We start from the raw sequence: 17,255 nt of genomic DNA, 5'->3' as shown, positions 1-17,255 counted from the left end.
GGTGTTTTTTTTTAATTGCATCATGAGAAGAAATCCAAATTTATTTAAATATCACTGTACATCAGATAGAATCCCTGAGTAGTATAAACAGTTAAGTGCTAGACTACTTCCTAAGACAAATGTTGGTGGTTTGAACCCAGCTAAAGGTGCCTCAGAAGACAAGTCTGGCATTCTGCCTCCAAAAGATCAGAGTTCACACTGCATGCATGGGATCACCATGAGTCAGAATCTACTTGACAGCAACTAACAGCAGCAGCATATATCAGATATATTGGATGTTTCCATTATAACCCTGTTATAAATAAAAGTGCTTGCATCTTTGTACATGGTTGTACATTCCTTTCATTATTTTGTTTTCACAATGGCTTGGAGTGGAGTATCTGGAACCGTTTTCCCTATTTGGAGAGTTTTGATTTGTTGTTATTGTTATAGCATTGCCAAATTATTCTCCAGAAAACTTATATCAATTTATAATTAAGCATATTTGAGTGTCTATTTCCCTGCAGAATCTGCCATACTGTATATTATAATTTCTTTAATTTTTTGCTAACTCTGTCAGCAAAAATCGCCATGGTTTAATTTGTATTTATAATACAAATCTGTGGTTTCTAATGATATCAAGCATTTTTTTTTCATATACTTATGACCTATTTTATATAAAAGACTCAAGCAGTAAAAATGTCATTTAGACAGACATTGTTGGCCTTTAAACGTCAGAGCAGCAGAAAGGCCAGAGGCTGTAGTGCTTGTGTATTTTGTCGGAGTCACAGGTGCAAGCTGAGTTGCCAGTATGTGACAGGAGTCAGCTTTGAGTAATTCATTTTTTTGTGTTTAAAAATAACAGCAGCAGTAACAACAATAAAACTTAGTTTACTTTACTGGTTAAGGTTATCACAGTCCAACCATGTACTGCAGGGGAAATACATGTGAGGGCATATTACAGACTGGACCTACCACAGAAAATAGTTTCCATGGAGCTTGCATCCAGTGCAAGTTCTAGCTCAAGAGAGAGACATTGGGCAAAGTACAAGAGTTAAAAGCAATTGAGGTTAAAAGACAGAGAGAGAGGGAGAAGAAAGTAATCTTTTAATATTTTTCCTTACTTTCTTGATGCTACCTACCCAGTGAAGGGGTGTGCGTCTGTGTGTGTGTGTGTGTGTGTGTGAGATGAAGGAAGAAGTGGCTTATAGAACATTTCAGTGTTTTATATGGGTCACTCTGCCAGAACTTCCTGCTTCACTGAGCTTTCATGCTGCATCATAGTTCTGTGTCTTCCCTTGTCCAATCCTACTTTCTCTTCCTTTATTTCATAGTATATGATAAGCGTCCCACAGGAGTCAACTTCTGGAGTCCCCAACCTGAGACAGATACTCAGTCTTCTGGAGGAGACAGAAAATAACAACTAAGGAAACCCAGGATAATTTCAGATAGTGACAAGTATTAGGAAGGAAAGAAAAATGGAAATGAGATGGTGGCCAGTGATGAGGAAAGTGGGATTGCTTTAGCTAGAGTGTTGGGAAAAGGCATCCATAGACAATGATGTGCTGAAACTGGAATGATAAGAAGGAAGCAATTCATTTAAGTAGAGGGTATGCTCATCCTCTCATTCCCAGAATCACAAAGCAGAGGTTGAGGAATGGAATAGTTCTGATTTTTTTTGACAGCCTAACAAAAAGAACTTCACATTTTAAATACATTTCTGTAATGTATTCTATCAGCCAGGGACCTGACAGGAAACAGATGGCATATTGAAATGGGATAATTTGAAGAGAGAGTTATAAAAGGGCTTATTTATAAACAGATAGTACAGCACCCCTCCTTCCCGGAGACAAGACCTATAGGTTTTAGTCATGAGCCGTACCTACTCTCCAAAGGGCTGGGTATGTCAAGGGAGACTGGATACAGAGAGGATGTGGTTTCCCATACAAAGAAACCCTGGGGGCCACATTCCCCAAGATCTCACTTTCCTCCTTCCCTCCAAATTCCTGCTGTTTCTTTACTGGCCAAATTCAACCTGAAGTGGACCAAGGAGCCAGTTTCTGAAGTGTGAACAGGCCAGCCTCTAGGGGCACAAACCTTAATGGTTAATAGGGAAGCTTAGAACTAGAAAAGCAAAAGAAGGTATAAGGATGTGTGATTTAGGTTTTAGCATAATACTTGGAAGGGCTTTGGAAGAAATGAAAATAGACCCACCTGAGGCTGTAACCTCAGTCTGTCACACGTTAGTGAAAATATCTTAATCAATATCTGTGAGCCACTGTTTTTTTGCTGTTGCTAAAATAAAATATAGATAAAAATAACTGCTGTAATAAATAAATCCATCATTTTTTAAGCTCCAATATGATCTGATACTCTGTTGTTTCTTGAAAAAAAAATACGTATATATAGAGAGAGAAAGAGAGAGAGAGATATGTATATTAATTAATGCAATAAAAAAGGTGTGGGACATATTGTAACAGTTTTACATTGTGGGAAAAATAATCACTATTGTAATCAACAGAGAGTCACAGCTATAATTCTTTCTAGTCTGTAGGGGGCTTTGCCTCAATTGATACTCTTATAGTGATCTGGAATCACATTTAGGTTGTTAGTTTGTGAATCAAAGAAGAGAATGGTGATGTTTTCTCAGGACCCTCAGACTTCCTTTAGTGCATAACTTAGAGAAAAGTGAGAATATTCTTATTCCTGAATTAAGCAAAGGATTTGTAGATGAGACCACCAGGAACGTTATATGGGAGACTGATTTGAGAATAATAAATGCTCATATCTATTAATGTTTTTGACTCAGTAGGATTTATATGATCACAAAATGAGATTTTGTTATGTACTGCTGTTTGGTTTCCACAGGCATGTTATTTAAGGGAAAGACTGTCATAATAGTGCCTGTATTTGTAGCAGAAGCCTGTGTAGCCCTTTAATGGTTGTGGTAACTTTGAGGAGGATAATATTCCAGAAAATCAAAAAGTCACAGAAGGCCAACAGCTGCAGAAGAGTACAAATAGCTCTAATCTGAAATGCATGATTTATCAAATGGGAACATGATTGCTAGCAATCTTACTTTTTTAAGTGATTACAAAGTTGAGTGTAGTAGTGCATGTGACTCTTTACAATGACTTCTAAAGTGCTTTTTAAAACAATTATATGTGATAGGTTACTGGATAGCACACATGAGTCTCAGATTTTAATTTAAGCAGAGGGCCTCTGCGGAGATAAATCAAGATCACAGACTGGTGAAAAATGCTGAGGGAGACTTTAAATCAGGAGAGAATATTAAGTGGGACTCCTTGGGGAGAGGCCTGTATTTGCCTGTCTGGGGTGGTCTAATCTACATAATTGACTAAAATAGAATGAACAGCTGTGAAACACAGCATTTGAATTTGTGGATAAAACAAAATTATAAAATACACAGGGTCACAGAACATGTCATGTATTTTCATAGGATTATAGATTTGGCCAGTTCTTCAAAGATGCTGAAGGACTTTATCAAAGTTGACTTACTAGTCAGTTATGGACACTGGTTAGGTATAGGGACTTGAGAATTAAATTTCCTGGAATCCAATCTCACCTCCTCCACTTGCTATGACCCTGGCCAAAATCACTACTTTTCTGTGTAATTATCTCATCTATAAAATGAGAATAATAGTAAATTCTACTTCATATGAATATTTTAGGAATTAAATGATATGATGCATTTCAGGAACACTAGATGATGTCTGAAATTTGATAAGTGATCAATTAATATTAAGTATATTTATTATAATTGAGAATGTCAGGACCAAAATCACCTAATTTCTGCATAACTGTTCTACTACTTACTTAATAAAGAGGAAAAACATATTACAAGATTGATGTAAGCAAGATATTAATTTTGTTTCCCAAGTAAAATTGTCGTGAATCACAAATAATGTTACATTTTCTTGGAAATATGAAAATAAACTATTTAAAAATATTTTCAAGAAAACAGATGATTTCTAATTAGGATCTTATTTAGGATAACTGCATAATGGGTCACTAGCTCCTTTTTAAAGAATTCTAGCAGTGATGTTGAATAATTTAAGGCCCATTAAGGTTGTTCATCAGGGTTCAAAGAAAGACATGTTCATGAAAACCTCATTCAGTATGTTCGTTGTATTGACTTACTCCTGTAGAAACTGAGCCCTATTAATGATCTCTGGTGGCCTAGTGGCTAAAGCATTTGACTGCTAATCAGAAGGCTGGTGGTTCATACCCACAAACCACTCCTTGCAAGGAAGATTGGGCAATCTACTTCCATAGTGATACCACCTCAGAAATCCAAGGAGGGGTCGCTGTGAGCTACTCAACAGCAATGAGGTTTTTTTTTTAATTATTATTATATATCAAGAAGTCCTAAAGAACAGATCTGGATGTTTATCCCTTTGATTTTCTGAGTAAAACTTTGGTAATTTCAGTTTATAATCTAATCTTTAAATTAGCTATTTGAGGTTTACTCTGGCTGAAGTATTTTTTTAGGTTATTTTACAAGTAGTAAAGATATATATTGATATTTCCTAATGCTATATAAGGAGCTCTGGTAGCTCATTGCCTAAGGCATTTGACTGCTAACCAGAAGGTTGCTAGTCCACATCCACCAGCTACTCCGAGGAAGGATGGTAGGGCAATCTACTTCCGTGAAGATTAACTGCCTCAGAAAACTAATGGGGGTCGCTATGAGTCACAATCTACTCCATGGCAGTAAGTTTGTTTGTTTGTTTCTTTTTCTTCTTTAATACTATAGGGCTCTTTAATCTTTTGATGTTAGGATATGTTGTATTTTTAAGTATATATATATATATATATATATATATATGTGTGTGTGTGTGTGTGTGTGTGTGTATACACACATACACATTTTGAGTAAATTTAAAATGTATTATGTGATTGAGGATAAGAGTTTTTTTTTTTTTTTTTTTAAATCATGAAGATGCAGTTTTTCTTGTGGAATCATTGAATGATTATCTAGATAAACAAATGAAACAAAGTTGAAGTCCAAAGTCATTTTCTTATAACCTCTGGTTGAAATTCTAAAATGTTTCTCACATGTACAGGCACATGTTTGGCACAGGTTCTAGCTCCTGAAACCCCTCCTAAAGAGACTATTGAAAGGCTTAATGATCATTACATTGATTATGATTCTGAGTTATTTCATATTGGCTGAGAGGAAAGGCATCCATTATTTCTTAAGAACTATCTTTGCTCAAATCCAAACATGAAATGACACAGTAGCATCATCATTAGATCTCAGGTAAAGGCATTATAAAATACCTGCTATGCCTTTGATAATATTCACTTAGCTATTGTATTTCTTGATTTTATAGATGAGTTTAGTAACTGTTTTAGCCTTTGTTGTGTATTTGGTTTTCTTGCTCTGTGTCAGTATTTTGTGACTCAAGTCATTTTTGAATGACTATGGCCAATGTTTAGTACATTTATCCAAAGATCTCTTAGTCCCATCAGAATAATGGCATCTGCCAAAGGCTCTTTCATCATGGAATAGCACTCAGCCCCAGAGAACATACATTTCCACTTTTAACTATAGATAATTTGCCACAGGTTAATAGGGTACATTCTGGAGGCATCATTGACTTTTTCCTTTGATTGAAGACAGAAGTGTCTCCATATATTTTACAATAGTCTTAAAATTTAATTAGGATAACTGTATAATGGGTTACTAGCCCTATTTTAAAGAATTCTAGCAGTGATGTTGAATAATTTAAGTCCCATTAAGGATGTTCATCAGGATTCAAAGAAAGACATGTTCATGAAAAGGCCATTAAGTGTGTTTGTTGTATTGACTTACTCCTGTAGAAACTGAACCCTGTTATAAATCATTAAGTCCTAAAGCACACATCTGGATGCTTATCCCTCTGATTTTCTGAGTAAGACTAATTAAGAGGAGCTTGCCTTAAGGCATTTGACTGCTAGCCAGAAGGTTGATGGTTCAAGCCCACCAGCTATTCCACAGAAGAAAGATGGGGTAATCTACTTCCATAAAGATTTACCACCTCAGAAACCCAGTGGGGGTCGCTATGAGTCAGAATTGACTCAATGGCAGTGAGTTTGGTTTCGTTTTTGGTTTTCTTCAGTAGGATGATTTTGACTTTCAAATTTAATTGAGATTTTCTTACATATGTTAAATCAGGCATTTACTATAGAGAGTTGCTCTAAGAACTCAGGTTGAGAATACTATGGTCAGGACTTTTTTTCCCTTTGTTTTATTTATCATTTTTATTATTTTACTCTTGGGTTGTTGACATGTGTCAAGCACCTGACTAAGTGCTTCAGACATAAACATGATACAAACAAATGTGGTTCCTGACCTCAGAAAGTACCTGGGAAATGTACAGGTTACATCTGTCTGTACTTTGTCTTATAATCTATCAAATGTAGCTCCATATTCGTTTTTATTTTTTTTTTTTAAATATATGTGTTTTGAGAAGCTATTCCACACATATCTTACAGCTCTGCCTTGATTATCAATGTATGGGTGTTTAATGTTTTTCATGCGTGCAAACACTGATATATTCATGCTAATTAAAGAAAATAACCTTTGTCAAAATGGGTTATCACTGCATCCATTCATTAACCTCCCAAAAATCCCCCTGTAAGAGGGTCTATTCTGACTCCTAGCAACCCTATAGAACAGAGGAGAACTGTGCCATAGAGTTCCCAAGGCTGTGAATCTTTACAGAAGCAGAGTGCCTCATCTTTCTCCCATGGACTGGCCTGGTGAGTTCGAACTGCTGACCTGAATGCTTTAACCACTGTGCCACCAGAGCTCCTCAGTCCACTTATTAGCAGGTAGTAATAACTGTATCAAAAATTTCAGAGCATTTTAAAGTTATTAATCAATACCTACTTTTATCTTCTCACAGCACATTAGGTTGGAAAGTTTTTAATTAAAATTTTCAATATGGAACAACCAAGTATCAGAGGATATAGGTGACTTGCCCAAGGTCACCCATCCTGGCCATACAAGTCAGTATTCCAAATGGAGTTTTTTGGCCTCAGAGTTTCTGCTTTAGTTCAATGGGAGAGACTTACAAATGTTTTGCAAATTCTGACTGGAAAAAAATATATAATTTTTTTTTAATTTTAGAAAGTATATTAAAGCTTTATAGAAAGGGTAAAACATTGGTGGAAATATGGGTGTTGCTGATGGGAGGAGAATATTTTGTTCCACCTTATCTTACAAACATGAGTAAGTTCACTGTTCTTACAGCAGCATTAGTCATTTTTCTTGGTATTCACAGCATTAGTGCACATATTGCTTTGAGTATAGGTCACCAAGATGTGTAACCACAACCTGTAGTACTGAGTGCAAATTTCCCCTTACTTACACAGTCAGATCTTGTGTTCATGGCTCTCCTCTTTTTTTTTTTCTTTTTATCATATGTGTGTCTTTATGGCTTTCAGGTGCTTTGTGTTCATTCTAGCAAATGAATTTCATTTCTTCTAATTTCTAGAACAGAAATTATTTCTGGTGCTTTACATAAACAGCATGAATGTTTGGAGCACAGATCACGTTCCTAGTTTTATTTTCTTTTAAAATTTATGTTCTGCGTAGTACAGGTCTCTTTAAGTTACTGAAAATTCAGGTTACATTTACATGTCTGAAAAACCATCAGATGAACAGTGAAAATTTAAGCCTAGTTTCACATGGCCAAAATAAATTATCATTTCTTTTTGATCCTGAGAAAAGAATCAAATGTGAATGCTATTTTTAATAAAATGTACAGAATATAGAGATAAATAAATAAATATAAATAGAGATAAATATAAATAAACCCCATTGAAAGCAGAAATAATCTACTTGATAAGATAAACTCTGGTATTGTATATGTAATGTTAATTAAATTGATTGAAATTATTTTTTTGTTAAAAATACAAAAATAACCACTTCTATCTAAGCTACATTATAATTTTAAGTTGAAAAAGAAGAAAAATAATTCATTAAAATAATCTTCCAAATTATGCGTGTGTACACACACAGAGACATACACACACATACACCAAAACCAACTGCTTCCCTTGTTAAAAGTCCATCTGATTTTTTACTCAGCAAACATTTATTGATTGCATTCAGTGAACAAAAAGAATCAAAGTGTCTGTCCACGAACAGCTAAAATTTTAGTGAGAGAAATAGATAGTTATTAAGAAAATAAATAAACAAGATAGTTTCAGACTGTGATAATTGTTTGAATAAATAAACAGAATGACTTTCTTGAGAAACCAGAGAAAACTGCAGATGCCTACTATAGGTATGCTTCTTGGCAAGGGTTTCTCAGAGGAAGTGGGTTTTGAGCTAAAAGATAAGATGTCAGTTCTAGACACATGTTCTAGGGAGAGAGTGAAACTGTAAAGACTCGTCGACAGTGGGTGAGGAGTATGAGATGATATTATGAAGAAAAGAAAAAAGAGATTATTCAGGACATAATAAACCATAGTAAGGATTTTGGATTTTTTTGCAAGAACATTTTTGATCTTTCAGGTTTAAGCAGAGAGTGATATAATCTGATTTATGTCTTAAAAGATCTTTCTAGCTACTGGGTGGACACTGGATTTTTGTTGTTGTTGTTGTTATATGCCTGACTCATAGCGACCCATCCTTGGGTTTTTGAGGCAGTATCACTACGGAAGTAGATTGCCCAACCTTCCTTCTGAGGAGTGGCTGGTGGGTTTGAACCACCAGCCTTCTGGTTAGCAGTCAAATATCTTTGGCACTATGCTACCAGAGCTCCTGGACACTGGATAGCAGGGCAGCAAATGGAGAAGGTGGAGGAGTAGGACCCTGCAGTACTTTGGATGAAAGGTGATGGGGGCCGGCTTGCAGTCCGGCAGTGGAGGTGGAAACGCACTGAAGCATAAGAGCCAAAAGGACTTTGTGAGAGAAACGAAGGAATCGGGATGAACATCAGCCCTAAGACACTTACTTATTACACAAGGGCAACAAAAATTAACAGACACAACTTTAATAAAGCAGTAATTAAAATAAAGGGGCAAGAACTGTTTACAACATTAAGTTAAACATTTATTTCCATTCTACAACTGAGCGGTAAGATTGTCATTCTTAACTGAGTTAAATCACAGTTGTTGTTGTTGTTATGTGCCTTCAAGTCAGACCGGACTCATAGCGACCCCTCCTTGGGTTTCCGAGGCAGTATCACTACGGAAGTAGATTGTCCCATCTTACTTCCAAGGAGTGGCTGGTGGGTTTGAACTGCCAGCCTTCTGGTTAGCAGTCAAGTGCCTTAGGCACTATGCTACCAGAGATTCTTAAATCATAGTAGGGTAAGCTAAAGTTCATCATGTTAAACATTACTAAACAATTACTTTCCTTCAAGAAGATGTGACTTTAAAAAAAAAAACAAACAAAAACAAAACGCTACTATGTGCCAGATACTCTGCTAGATTATTTATATAAACTATTATAATAATTCTTACAGTAACCCTGTTAGTTAATTATTATTGTTGTTGTTAATGGTATTCCCATTTTAGAGACAAAAATAAAATAAAAGACACCCTAAGGTTAGGTGATAATAATCATCTTGACCTGAATCACTCAGTTAGTGAGGGAATTCTTAACTATGACTCTTGTATTCTAAAACTTGGACTCTTTTATGATCCTATGTTACCTCATTCATCAGAAAAAATACACTGATAAATTGCTTAGGCATATATGTTCTCTGGCTCCTTCATGTAGGTCATAAATAAAGAGATTAGTGAAAAATGACAGAGATAAATGAGGACAACCTAAAGGGACAGATTTGCTTCTCCATGATAAACAGTAAAGAGACCAAATGTTCTTAATAAAACAAAACAGCAAAACCTGCCAACTTGTAGAAGGCTCCCTAATTATGAAAATATCAAATTACTCAAGAAAAAATCAGATGACAGAAGAAAGGCTCTGTGTTATATTAAAGCTTTGTCCTACAGAATCTCCAGAATTGGAATTGATTTAAAAGAATATAACAAACAAACAAACAAAAAACCTATACTATGTATAGAAAGGTTGAAAATGATGGATCAAAGCCAAGATTACTGAAATATTATATATTAGGATCCTGAGAGGGAGGAGAAAGCAAGTGTGAGGGAAAAGGACTATCTATGTTGCTGGTTCGCAATCACCTGAGAACTACCTTCCTGCCTCTCAAGACATTTTTCAGACATGGGGATCATCTATTTAACAAGCCTTCCAAGATGCTGTTGATACAAGTAATTACTGGACCACACTTTGAGAAATGCTGACTTAGTATAGTTTCATAACACTGCAATACAGCATGAGGCTGAAAAAAGAAAATGGCTGTTCAAAGTTTTTATTAGCTGTTGTGAAGTTGGTTCTGACTCATAGCACCCTATGTAGAAGAGCTCAGGACAGTGCCTGGCCCTATGCCATGCTCACCATCTTTGTTATACTTGACCCATTTTGTGGCCAAGGAGTGGTCACTCCATCTTGTTGAAGGTCTTCCTCTTTTTTTGCTGACCCTCTACTTACCAAGCATGATGTCCTTCTCCAGTGACTGGTTCCTCCAAATAATACATCCAAGATACTTGAGACGAAATCTCACTATCTTGACTTCTAAGGAGCATAATGGCTGTATTTCTTCCGAGATAGATAGTTTGTTCTTCTGAAAGTTATAGTCAATATTCTTCACCTACATCATCATTCAAAGGCATCATATTTTCTTTGATCTTCTTTATTCATTGTTCACCTTTCCCATGCATATGATGTAGTTGAAAATATTTTGGGTCAAATTCACATTAGTCCTCAAAGTAACATCTTTACTTTTTAATACTTTACAGAAGTTTCTTGCAGCAGGATTGCCCAATTCAGTATGTTTTTCAGTTTCTTGACTGCTGCTTCCATGGGCATCAGTTGTGGATCCAAGTATTATGAAATCGTTGACAAATTCAATATTTTTTTCTCATTATCATGACATTGCTTATTGGTCCAGTTATGAGGGGTTTTGTTTTTTTATGTGAGGTGGAATCCATAACGCAGGCTGTAATCTTTGATCTTCATCAGTAAGTGCTTCAAGTCTTCTTCACTTTTAGCAAGCAAAGTTGTGACATCTGCATACCTCTCAGGTTGCAAACAAGTCTTCCTCCAGTAGTGGTGCTGCATTCTTATTCATATGTTCACTTTCACAGATTATTTGCTCATCATACAATTTGAATAAATATGGTAAAGGAATACATATATGGATTTCTTGCAGTCAGTTGGCCAAGTAGCTATCTTCCATATTTCTTGGTATAGACAGATGAGTCCTTCCAGTATTACATCTGCTTGTTGAAAGATTTCAATTGATATTGTATTGATTCCTGCAGCCGTGTCTTTCACCCATGCCTTCAGTGCACCTTGACCACTGTTTCTTGATAATAAGCTACCTCTTGAAATGGTTGAACATCTACCAATTCTTTGTGGTACAGTGACTGTATATTCCTTCCGTCTTCTTTTTATGCTTCCTGCTTCATTTAATTTTTTGACCATCCAAAACCAAATGAAACCCAGGGTCATCGAGTTGATTCTAACTCATAGTGACTTCCATTGGGTTTCTGAGGGAGTAAATCTTTACAGAAGTAGATTGCCCAGTCTTCTTTGATGGAGTGGCTGATGGGTTTGAAACACCAACCTTCTGGTTAGCAGTCAGATGCCTTAGGCACTGTGCTAGCAGAGTTCCTTAAATAGTGCAACTCGAGGCAAGAATTTTTTCGTCAGTTCTTTCAGTTTTAGAAATGCTGAGAATAGTATTCCCTTTTTGTTTTTCTAGCTCCAGGTCTTTGAACATTTCATTATAATACTTCACTTTGTCTTAAGCTGCCCTTTGAAATCTTCTATTCAGCTCTTTTACTCCACCATTTCTTCCATACACTTTATCTACTCTCCATTCAAGAGCAAGTTTCACAGTATATTTTGACATTCATTTTGGTACTTTGTTTCTGTCCTGTCTTTTTAGTGACCTTTTACTTTCTTCATGTGTGATGTCCTTGATGTCATCCCACAACTTGTCTAGTCTTCGGTCAATAATGTTCAAGGTGTTAAATCTATTCTTGAGATGATCTCTAAATTCAAGTGGGATATGCTCTAGGTCATACGTTGGCTCTTGTGGACTTGTTTTAATTTTCTCCCTTCAACTTGAAATTGCGTAGGAACAATTGATGCTTTATTCCACAGTCAGCCCCTGGCCTTGTTCTGGCTGTTGATATTGAGCTTCTCCTTTGTCTCTTTCCACAGATGTAGTCAGTTTTATTCCTGTGGATTCCATCTGGCAAGGTCCACATATATATTCACCATTTATGTTATTGAAAAAAGTTATTTGCAATAAATAAGTTGTTGGTCTTGCAGAATTGTATCATCCAGTCTCCAGTGTCATTTCTATCATCAAAGATCATTCATCTTTGTTTCCACCTTTCACATTTCAATCATCAGTAATTATTCAACACATCTTGATTGCATGCTTGATCCATTTCAGACTGCAGAAGTTGGTAAAAATCTTCAATTTTTCACCTTTGGCATTAGTGGTTGGTGCATAAATTTGAATAATAGTCATATTAACTGGTATTTCTTGTTGGCATATAGCTATTATCCTATCACTGACAGTGTTGTACTATATAGGGTAGATCTTGAAATGTTCTTTTTAATGATGAATGCACCTCCATTCTTCTTCAATTTGTCATTCCTAACATAGTAGATTATATGATTGTGTGATTCAAGATGGCCAATACCAGTCCATTTCAATTCAGTTATGCTTAGGATATTGATCTTTGTGCATTCCATTTCCTTTTTAAATAACTTCCTATTTTCCTAGATTCATACTTCACACATGCTAAGTTCTGATTATTAATGGATGTTTGCAGTTGTTTCTTCTCCTTTTTTTAGCTGTGCCATATCAGCAAATGAAAGTCCCAAAGGCTTCACTCTATCCACATTATTAAGGTCAGCTCTACATTGCACAGCCACCTTTTCCCCTATTGTTTTTTGAGTGTCTTTAACCTGATAGGCTCATGTGACACTGCTATCAGACAATGTTCCACTGCTATTCATAACGTTTTCACTAGATACTTTTTCCCCCCAGAAGTAGATCACTAAGTCCTTCTCCCTGGTCTATCTTAGTCTAGAAGCTCTGCTAAAACCTATCCACCATGGGTCACTCTTCTAGTATATGAAACACTGGTGGCATAGCTTCTAGCATTACAGCAACACACAAGCTACCATAGTATGACAAACTGACAGATGAGTGGTAGCATATAAAGATACATCATCTTTTTCACTAGGGCTTCAGTTAAACTAAAGTCTCCTAGACCCACAGACCTATTTTCTTTGATACTAGTATTTAATTTTTTCAATTCTAGATATGAACTTGCTAATGGTAAATTTCACTGCTATTTCTCTTCTAGAATTACAACCACAGCTGCCTGCATGATGGACCTAAGGCGATACCCACTGGATGAACAAAACTGCACTTTGGAAATTGAAAGCTGTAAGTCTTTTTAAGAATCCAGTGAACATCTGATCAATCTGGTCCTGAATTCTGCATTAAGGTTCCCTTTAGACAACACATCCTACCATGATTCATGCCCAGACAAAGGTCCTGCAAAGGTTCTGCTAGCACAGAAATCTGGTAGAAGGAAGGAGGCATTCACAGCATCTGCCCTTAGTGATGCTGCCACCCTCATAGGTTATCCTCTAAATTCCTGGGGCAGATGTTTTAGGAGAAAATAATTTAGCAATATAAAGAAGATACTAAAAACATAGAAAGAAACCTAGGAGACCTAGAAGGTCTACTCCAAGCATTTAAACAATTGAATTTGTGCAAGCAACTGCAATAAATTTGTAAAAATAAATGGAGGTGGCAAGGAATCACAAGATGACTACTTATTTTTGTTTGTAATAAACCTTAGCTCTTTAAAATTGCAAAATAAATAGATTAGACATTTATAGACTATATGACTGGAATTATTTTTTATTGTTGTTAGCTTGCTTCAATGGACTATTTTCATTGTCTAATGTTTAAAATGTCTTGCCAAAGACCATGTGATGAACAAGATTTTTGTATGTGAATCTTGTGTGTTTATTCTATTTCCTATGAGACATTGTTGCTTTTCTAGGTGATGGTTTCTGCTGCAGAGTTGATGGTGCAGGCACCTGCCTTATTTGGAAGGCTGAAATGTTGATTCAAGGGTCATACAGGGAGACTGTTTGAGGTGGAATAGAATTTTTAATCTCTTTTCTTTGTCAGTTTCTCACAATACACAAAAAAACCTGGCAGCTGATGGTTTTATATCCAGCATTCTGGATAATGAGTAATTTTACTGCCATAAGGACACACTCGGCCTATGTGAGGGACTCTATCTAGCTGTTTCAAGCAACATGACTCTATATCACTGCTCTGAGCAGAAATACAGCATTTATGACACATTGGGGATATTTTCTGCCCATTAAAAAAGATAGCTTCCAGGGATAATTAAATGTACATACATTTTTAAAGAACCTGATTTCATACTCCCTGTGGTGGTTATGTTTGTGTGTCAACTTGGCTAGGCCTGGATGAGCGGCTGGGCAGCTGGTGGTAGTTATTTCCCATGACGAGACCGGCAATCAACTCCGTGGTGGGATCTACCACAAGCAGCAGAGTAGCTGCCTTTGAGATGTGGTCTGCTTCCTGTATATAAGGAGAAGCCTTGGGAATGGTCTCTAGTTTATGGCATTCTTGGACCGTGCATGTAACAGTGTCGTTCAGCAGCCTGCCAAGCTCTGCTGACCTTGGGACTTATAATGGACTTAAATTAATGGCCTGCTGTGTGGTTTGGGACTGTGCACATTGGGACTGTGCCTTTTTACTTGTCAACCTTGGGGTTTTTAGCCTCAGCAGCCAGCAGCTGTCTGAGTGAAGAAATGCCTCTAGGTTCAGTGGGCCGGGAGCAGGAGGAAGAGCTGGATCCCAAGGTTGAGGGGCTTTCATCTAGCCCCTAGAGTCTGGCACTTTGAACTTGGACCTAAAGCCTCCAAACTGTGAAAGAATAAACTCCTGTTTGTTAAAGCCATCCCATTGTGATATATTCTGGGCACTAAGTAACCAGAATACTTGCATTTACAAATCATCATCATTTTCACAGTACATCTTTACTGTATAGAACTACTCAGTGAAACTGGTTTATCAGATTTTGATGATTATTTTTATATAAATATATTTTGGATAATTTTGCATTTAGTATTGGTTAGAGTGCATAATAATGTTCTTCTAAGTGTAAATATTTTTTTTTGTTTCAAATTATTGATGTGAGGACATTTTGAAAAAAAGTACGTTGCTGTGTACTATTGATGAATTTGTGTGATAAGAACATTTGTCATGGTAGAAATTACCTGGGATTGTAAATAATCATAATTGCACATGGATAGAGTGCTTTCACTGATATTCTTTTACTCGAGCCTCCTATAATCCACTCAAGAAAGTAAACAAGTCTTTTACATTTTAAAACAATGATGTCTGAGGACACAGGGCATGGCTAAAGTTTTCTTGTTATTAAATTATAATTATGACTTGAATGTTTTCTAAAAGTAGCATGATAATTCTTTAGGCTTTTAAAATGGTTATAAAAGTTTTATGAAGGGGTTTTTACATGTCTCATTTCAGTTCATTTGAAGTGCATGAAGCAGGGTAGATATTGCCTTTGCTATCTTTATGATTAGGAAAGTCAACTCAAAGAGTATAAATGATTCACTCAGGATCATGCAGCCATGTTGATATAGCTAACCTATGCTGATGTGGTAATGGATAACTGACATACCTTAGTAAAACTACTGACTTTAAATGGACAATATTAACAGGAAGAACCCTTTGAATAAGCAAGAAGATAACCTGTCCTTGAAGGAAATCAAGGCTTATTTATATTTAGCCAGATAGCAAGTTGTTGATATAGACAATGAAATACGGTTTTATATGAATAATATACATGCTTTGCAGGTCCTTTTATTATAAGAAGGTAGTTGATCAACTGAGCATGTTGAAATGAGTTCAAGATATAATCCCTTCGATGGCTAGCTCCCCAGTTGATGCCTGATCTTCTACTTTTATTCACCCATTTCTTTCCATTAAGCAAACCCAAGTCATTCACTCATTCCTATTCTTTCTCTTTATGTCTCTGTCTCTATTGCTCAATCGCTCCGTTAAGTACAATATACCTAACAGTGGCATCGACAAGTTAAATACAATATACCTAATACCAAAAAAAAAAAAAAAAAAGTGAACTCAACTCACTGCCGTTGAGTCCATTCGACTCACAGTGACCCCTCCTTGGGCTTCTGAGAAGGTATCTCTACAGAAGTAGATTGGCCAATCTTCTTTCCAAGGAGTGACTGGTGAGTTTGAACCTCCCACCTTCTGGTTAGCAGCCAAATGCCTTAGGTATTATGCCACCAGAGCTCCTATATACCTAAAAAAAAAAAAAAAAAAAAAAAAAAACTCACTGCTGTCAAGTCATTTCCGACTCATAGTGACACCTCCTTGGGTTCCCAAGGCAGTATCACTACAGAATTAGATTGCCCAATCTTTGCGGCATTAATAAGAATAAGTTTATTGACTCAATTCAAGAGAGGATAATATAACCTGAGTTTAAACAGTTACCCCAAACCAAACCCACTACCGTCGAGTTGATTCCAACTCATAGTGACACCCATTGAGTTTCCAAGGCAGTATATCTTTATGGAAGTAAATTGCTCCATCTTCTTTCTATAGAGTGGCTGGTGGGTTTGAACAGCCAATCTTCTGGTTAGCAGTCAAATGCCTTAGACACTGCACCATTAGAGCTCATTTTAGACATTTAGAGGTGAGGAAAAACATCAGGAATGTGTTTTTTGTTCCTCCTCCATATCCCTCCCTTTGTCCCTCCCTCTCTCCCTTCCTTCCTTCAAAATATCACTCATTCATTAAAATTTAATGAGCACCAGTTATTTTACAGGTATTGCAATAAAGGTCTAGCGGTGTAATGGTAAGCAAAAGTAGACGATATACCTGCCCTCATTTATTATGATGAAAAAGATGTATTTAAATAAAAACAAGTATGAGTAAAAAATTGCAATGATGAAAAGTTCTGCCAAGATGAGGTATTGAGTTCTATAAGATCTTAAAGAAGAACATTTAAAGACATCACCCAAAAGGAAAACTACAGACCAATATCCCTCATGAATATAGATGCAAAAATCTTCAACAAAATCCTAGCCAATAGACTCCAACAGC

The 17,255-nt window shown here is 36.3% G+C and overlaps 1 protein-coding gene across 1 annotated transcript in view; it reads left to right on the top strand.

Annotated features, from left to right (window-relative positions):
• The window catches only part of GABRB2 (gamma-aminobutyric acid type A receptor subunit beta2), a 367,884-nt gene that overhangs the window by 167,912 nt on the left and 182,717 nt on the right, over positions 1-17,255 (top strand). Inside the window, exon 5 of the mRNA XM_007954249.1 lies at positions 13,417-13,499. Coding sequence (XP_007952440.1) covers positions 13,417-13,499 — 83 coding nt within the window. The remainder of the gene's footprint in view (positions 1-13,416; positions 13,500-17,255) is intronic.

This window comes from Orycteropus afer, unplaced genomic scaffold, assembly GCF_000298275.1.
Source record: "Orycteropus afer afer isolate SDZICR_OR568_19922 unplaced genomic scaffold, OryAfe1.0 scaffold00454, whole genome shotgun sequence".
Lineage (NCBI taxonomy): Eukaryota > Metazoa > Chordata > Mammalia > Tubulidentata > Orycteropodidae > Orycteropus > Orycteropus afer.
Note: the sequence above shows the minus strand (reverse complement) of the source record. Positions and strands in the feature narration are given on the sequence as shown.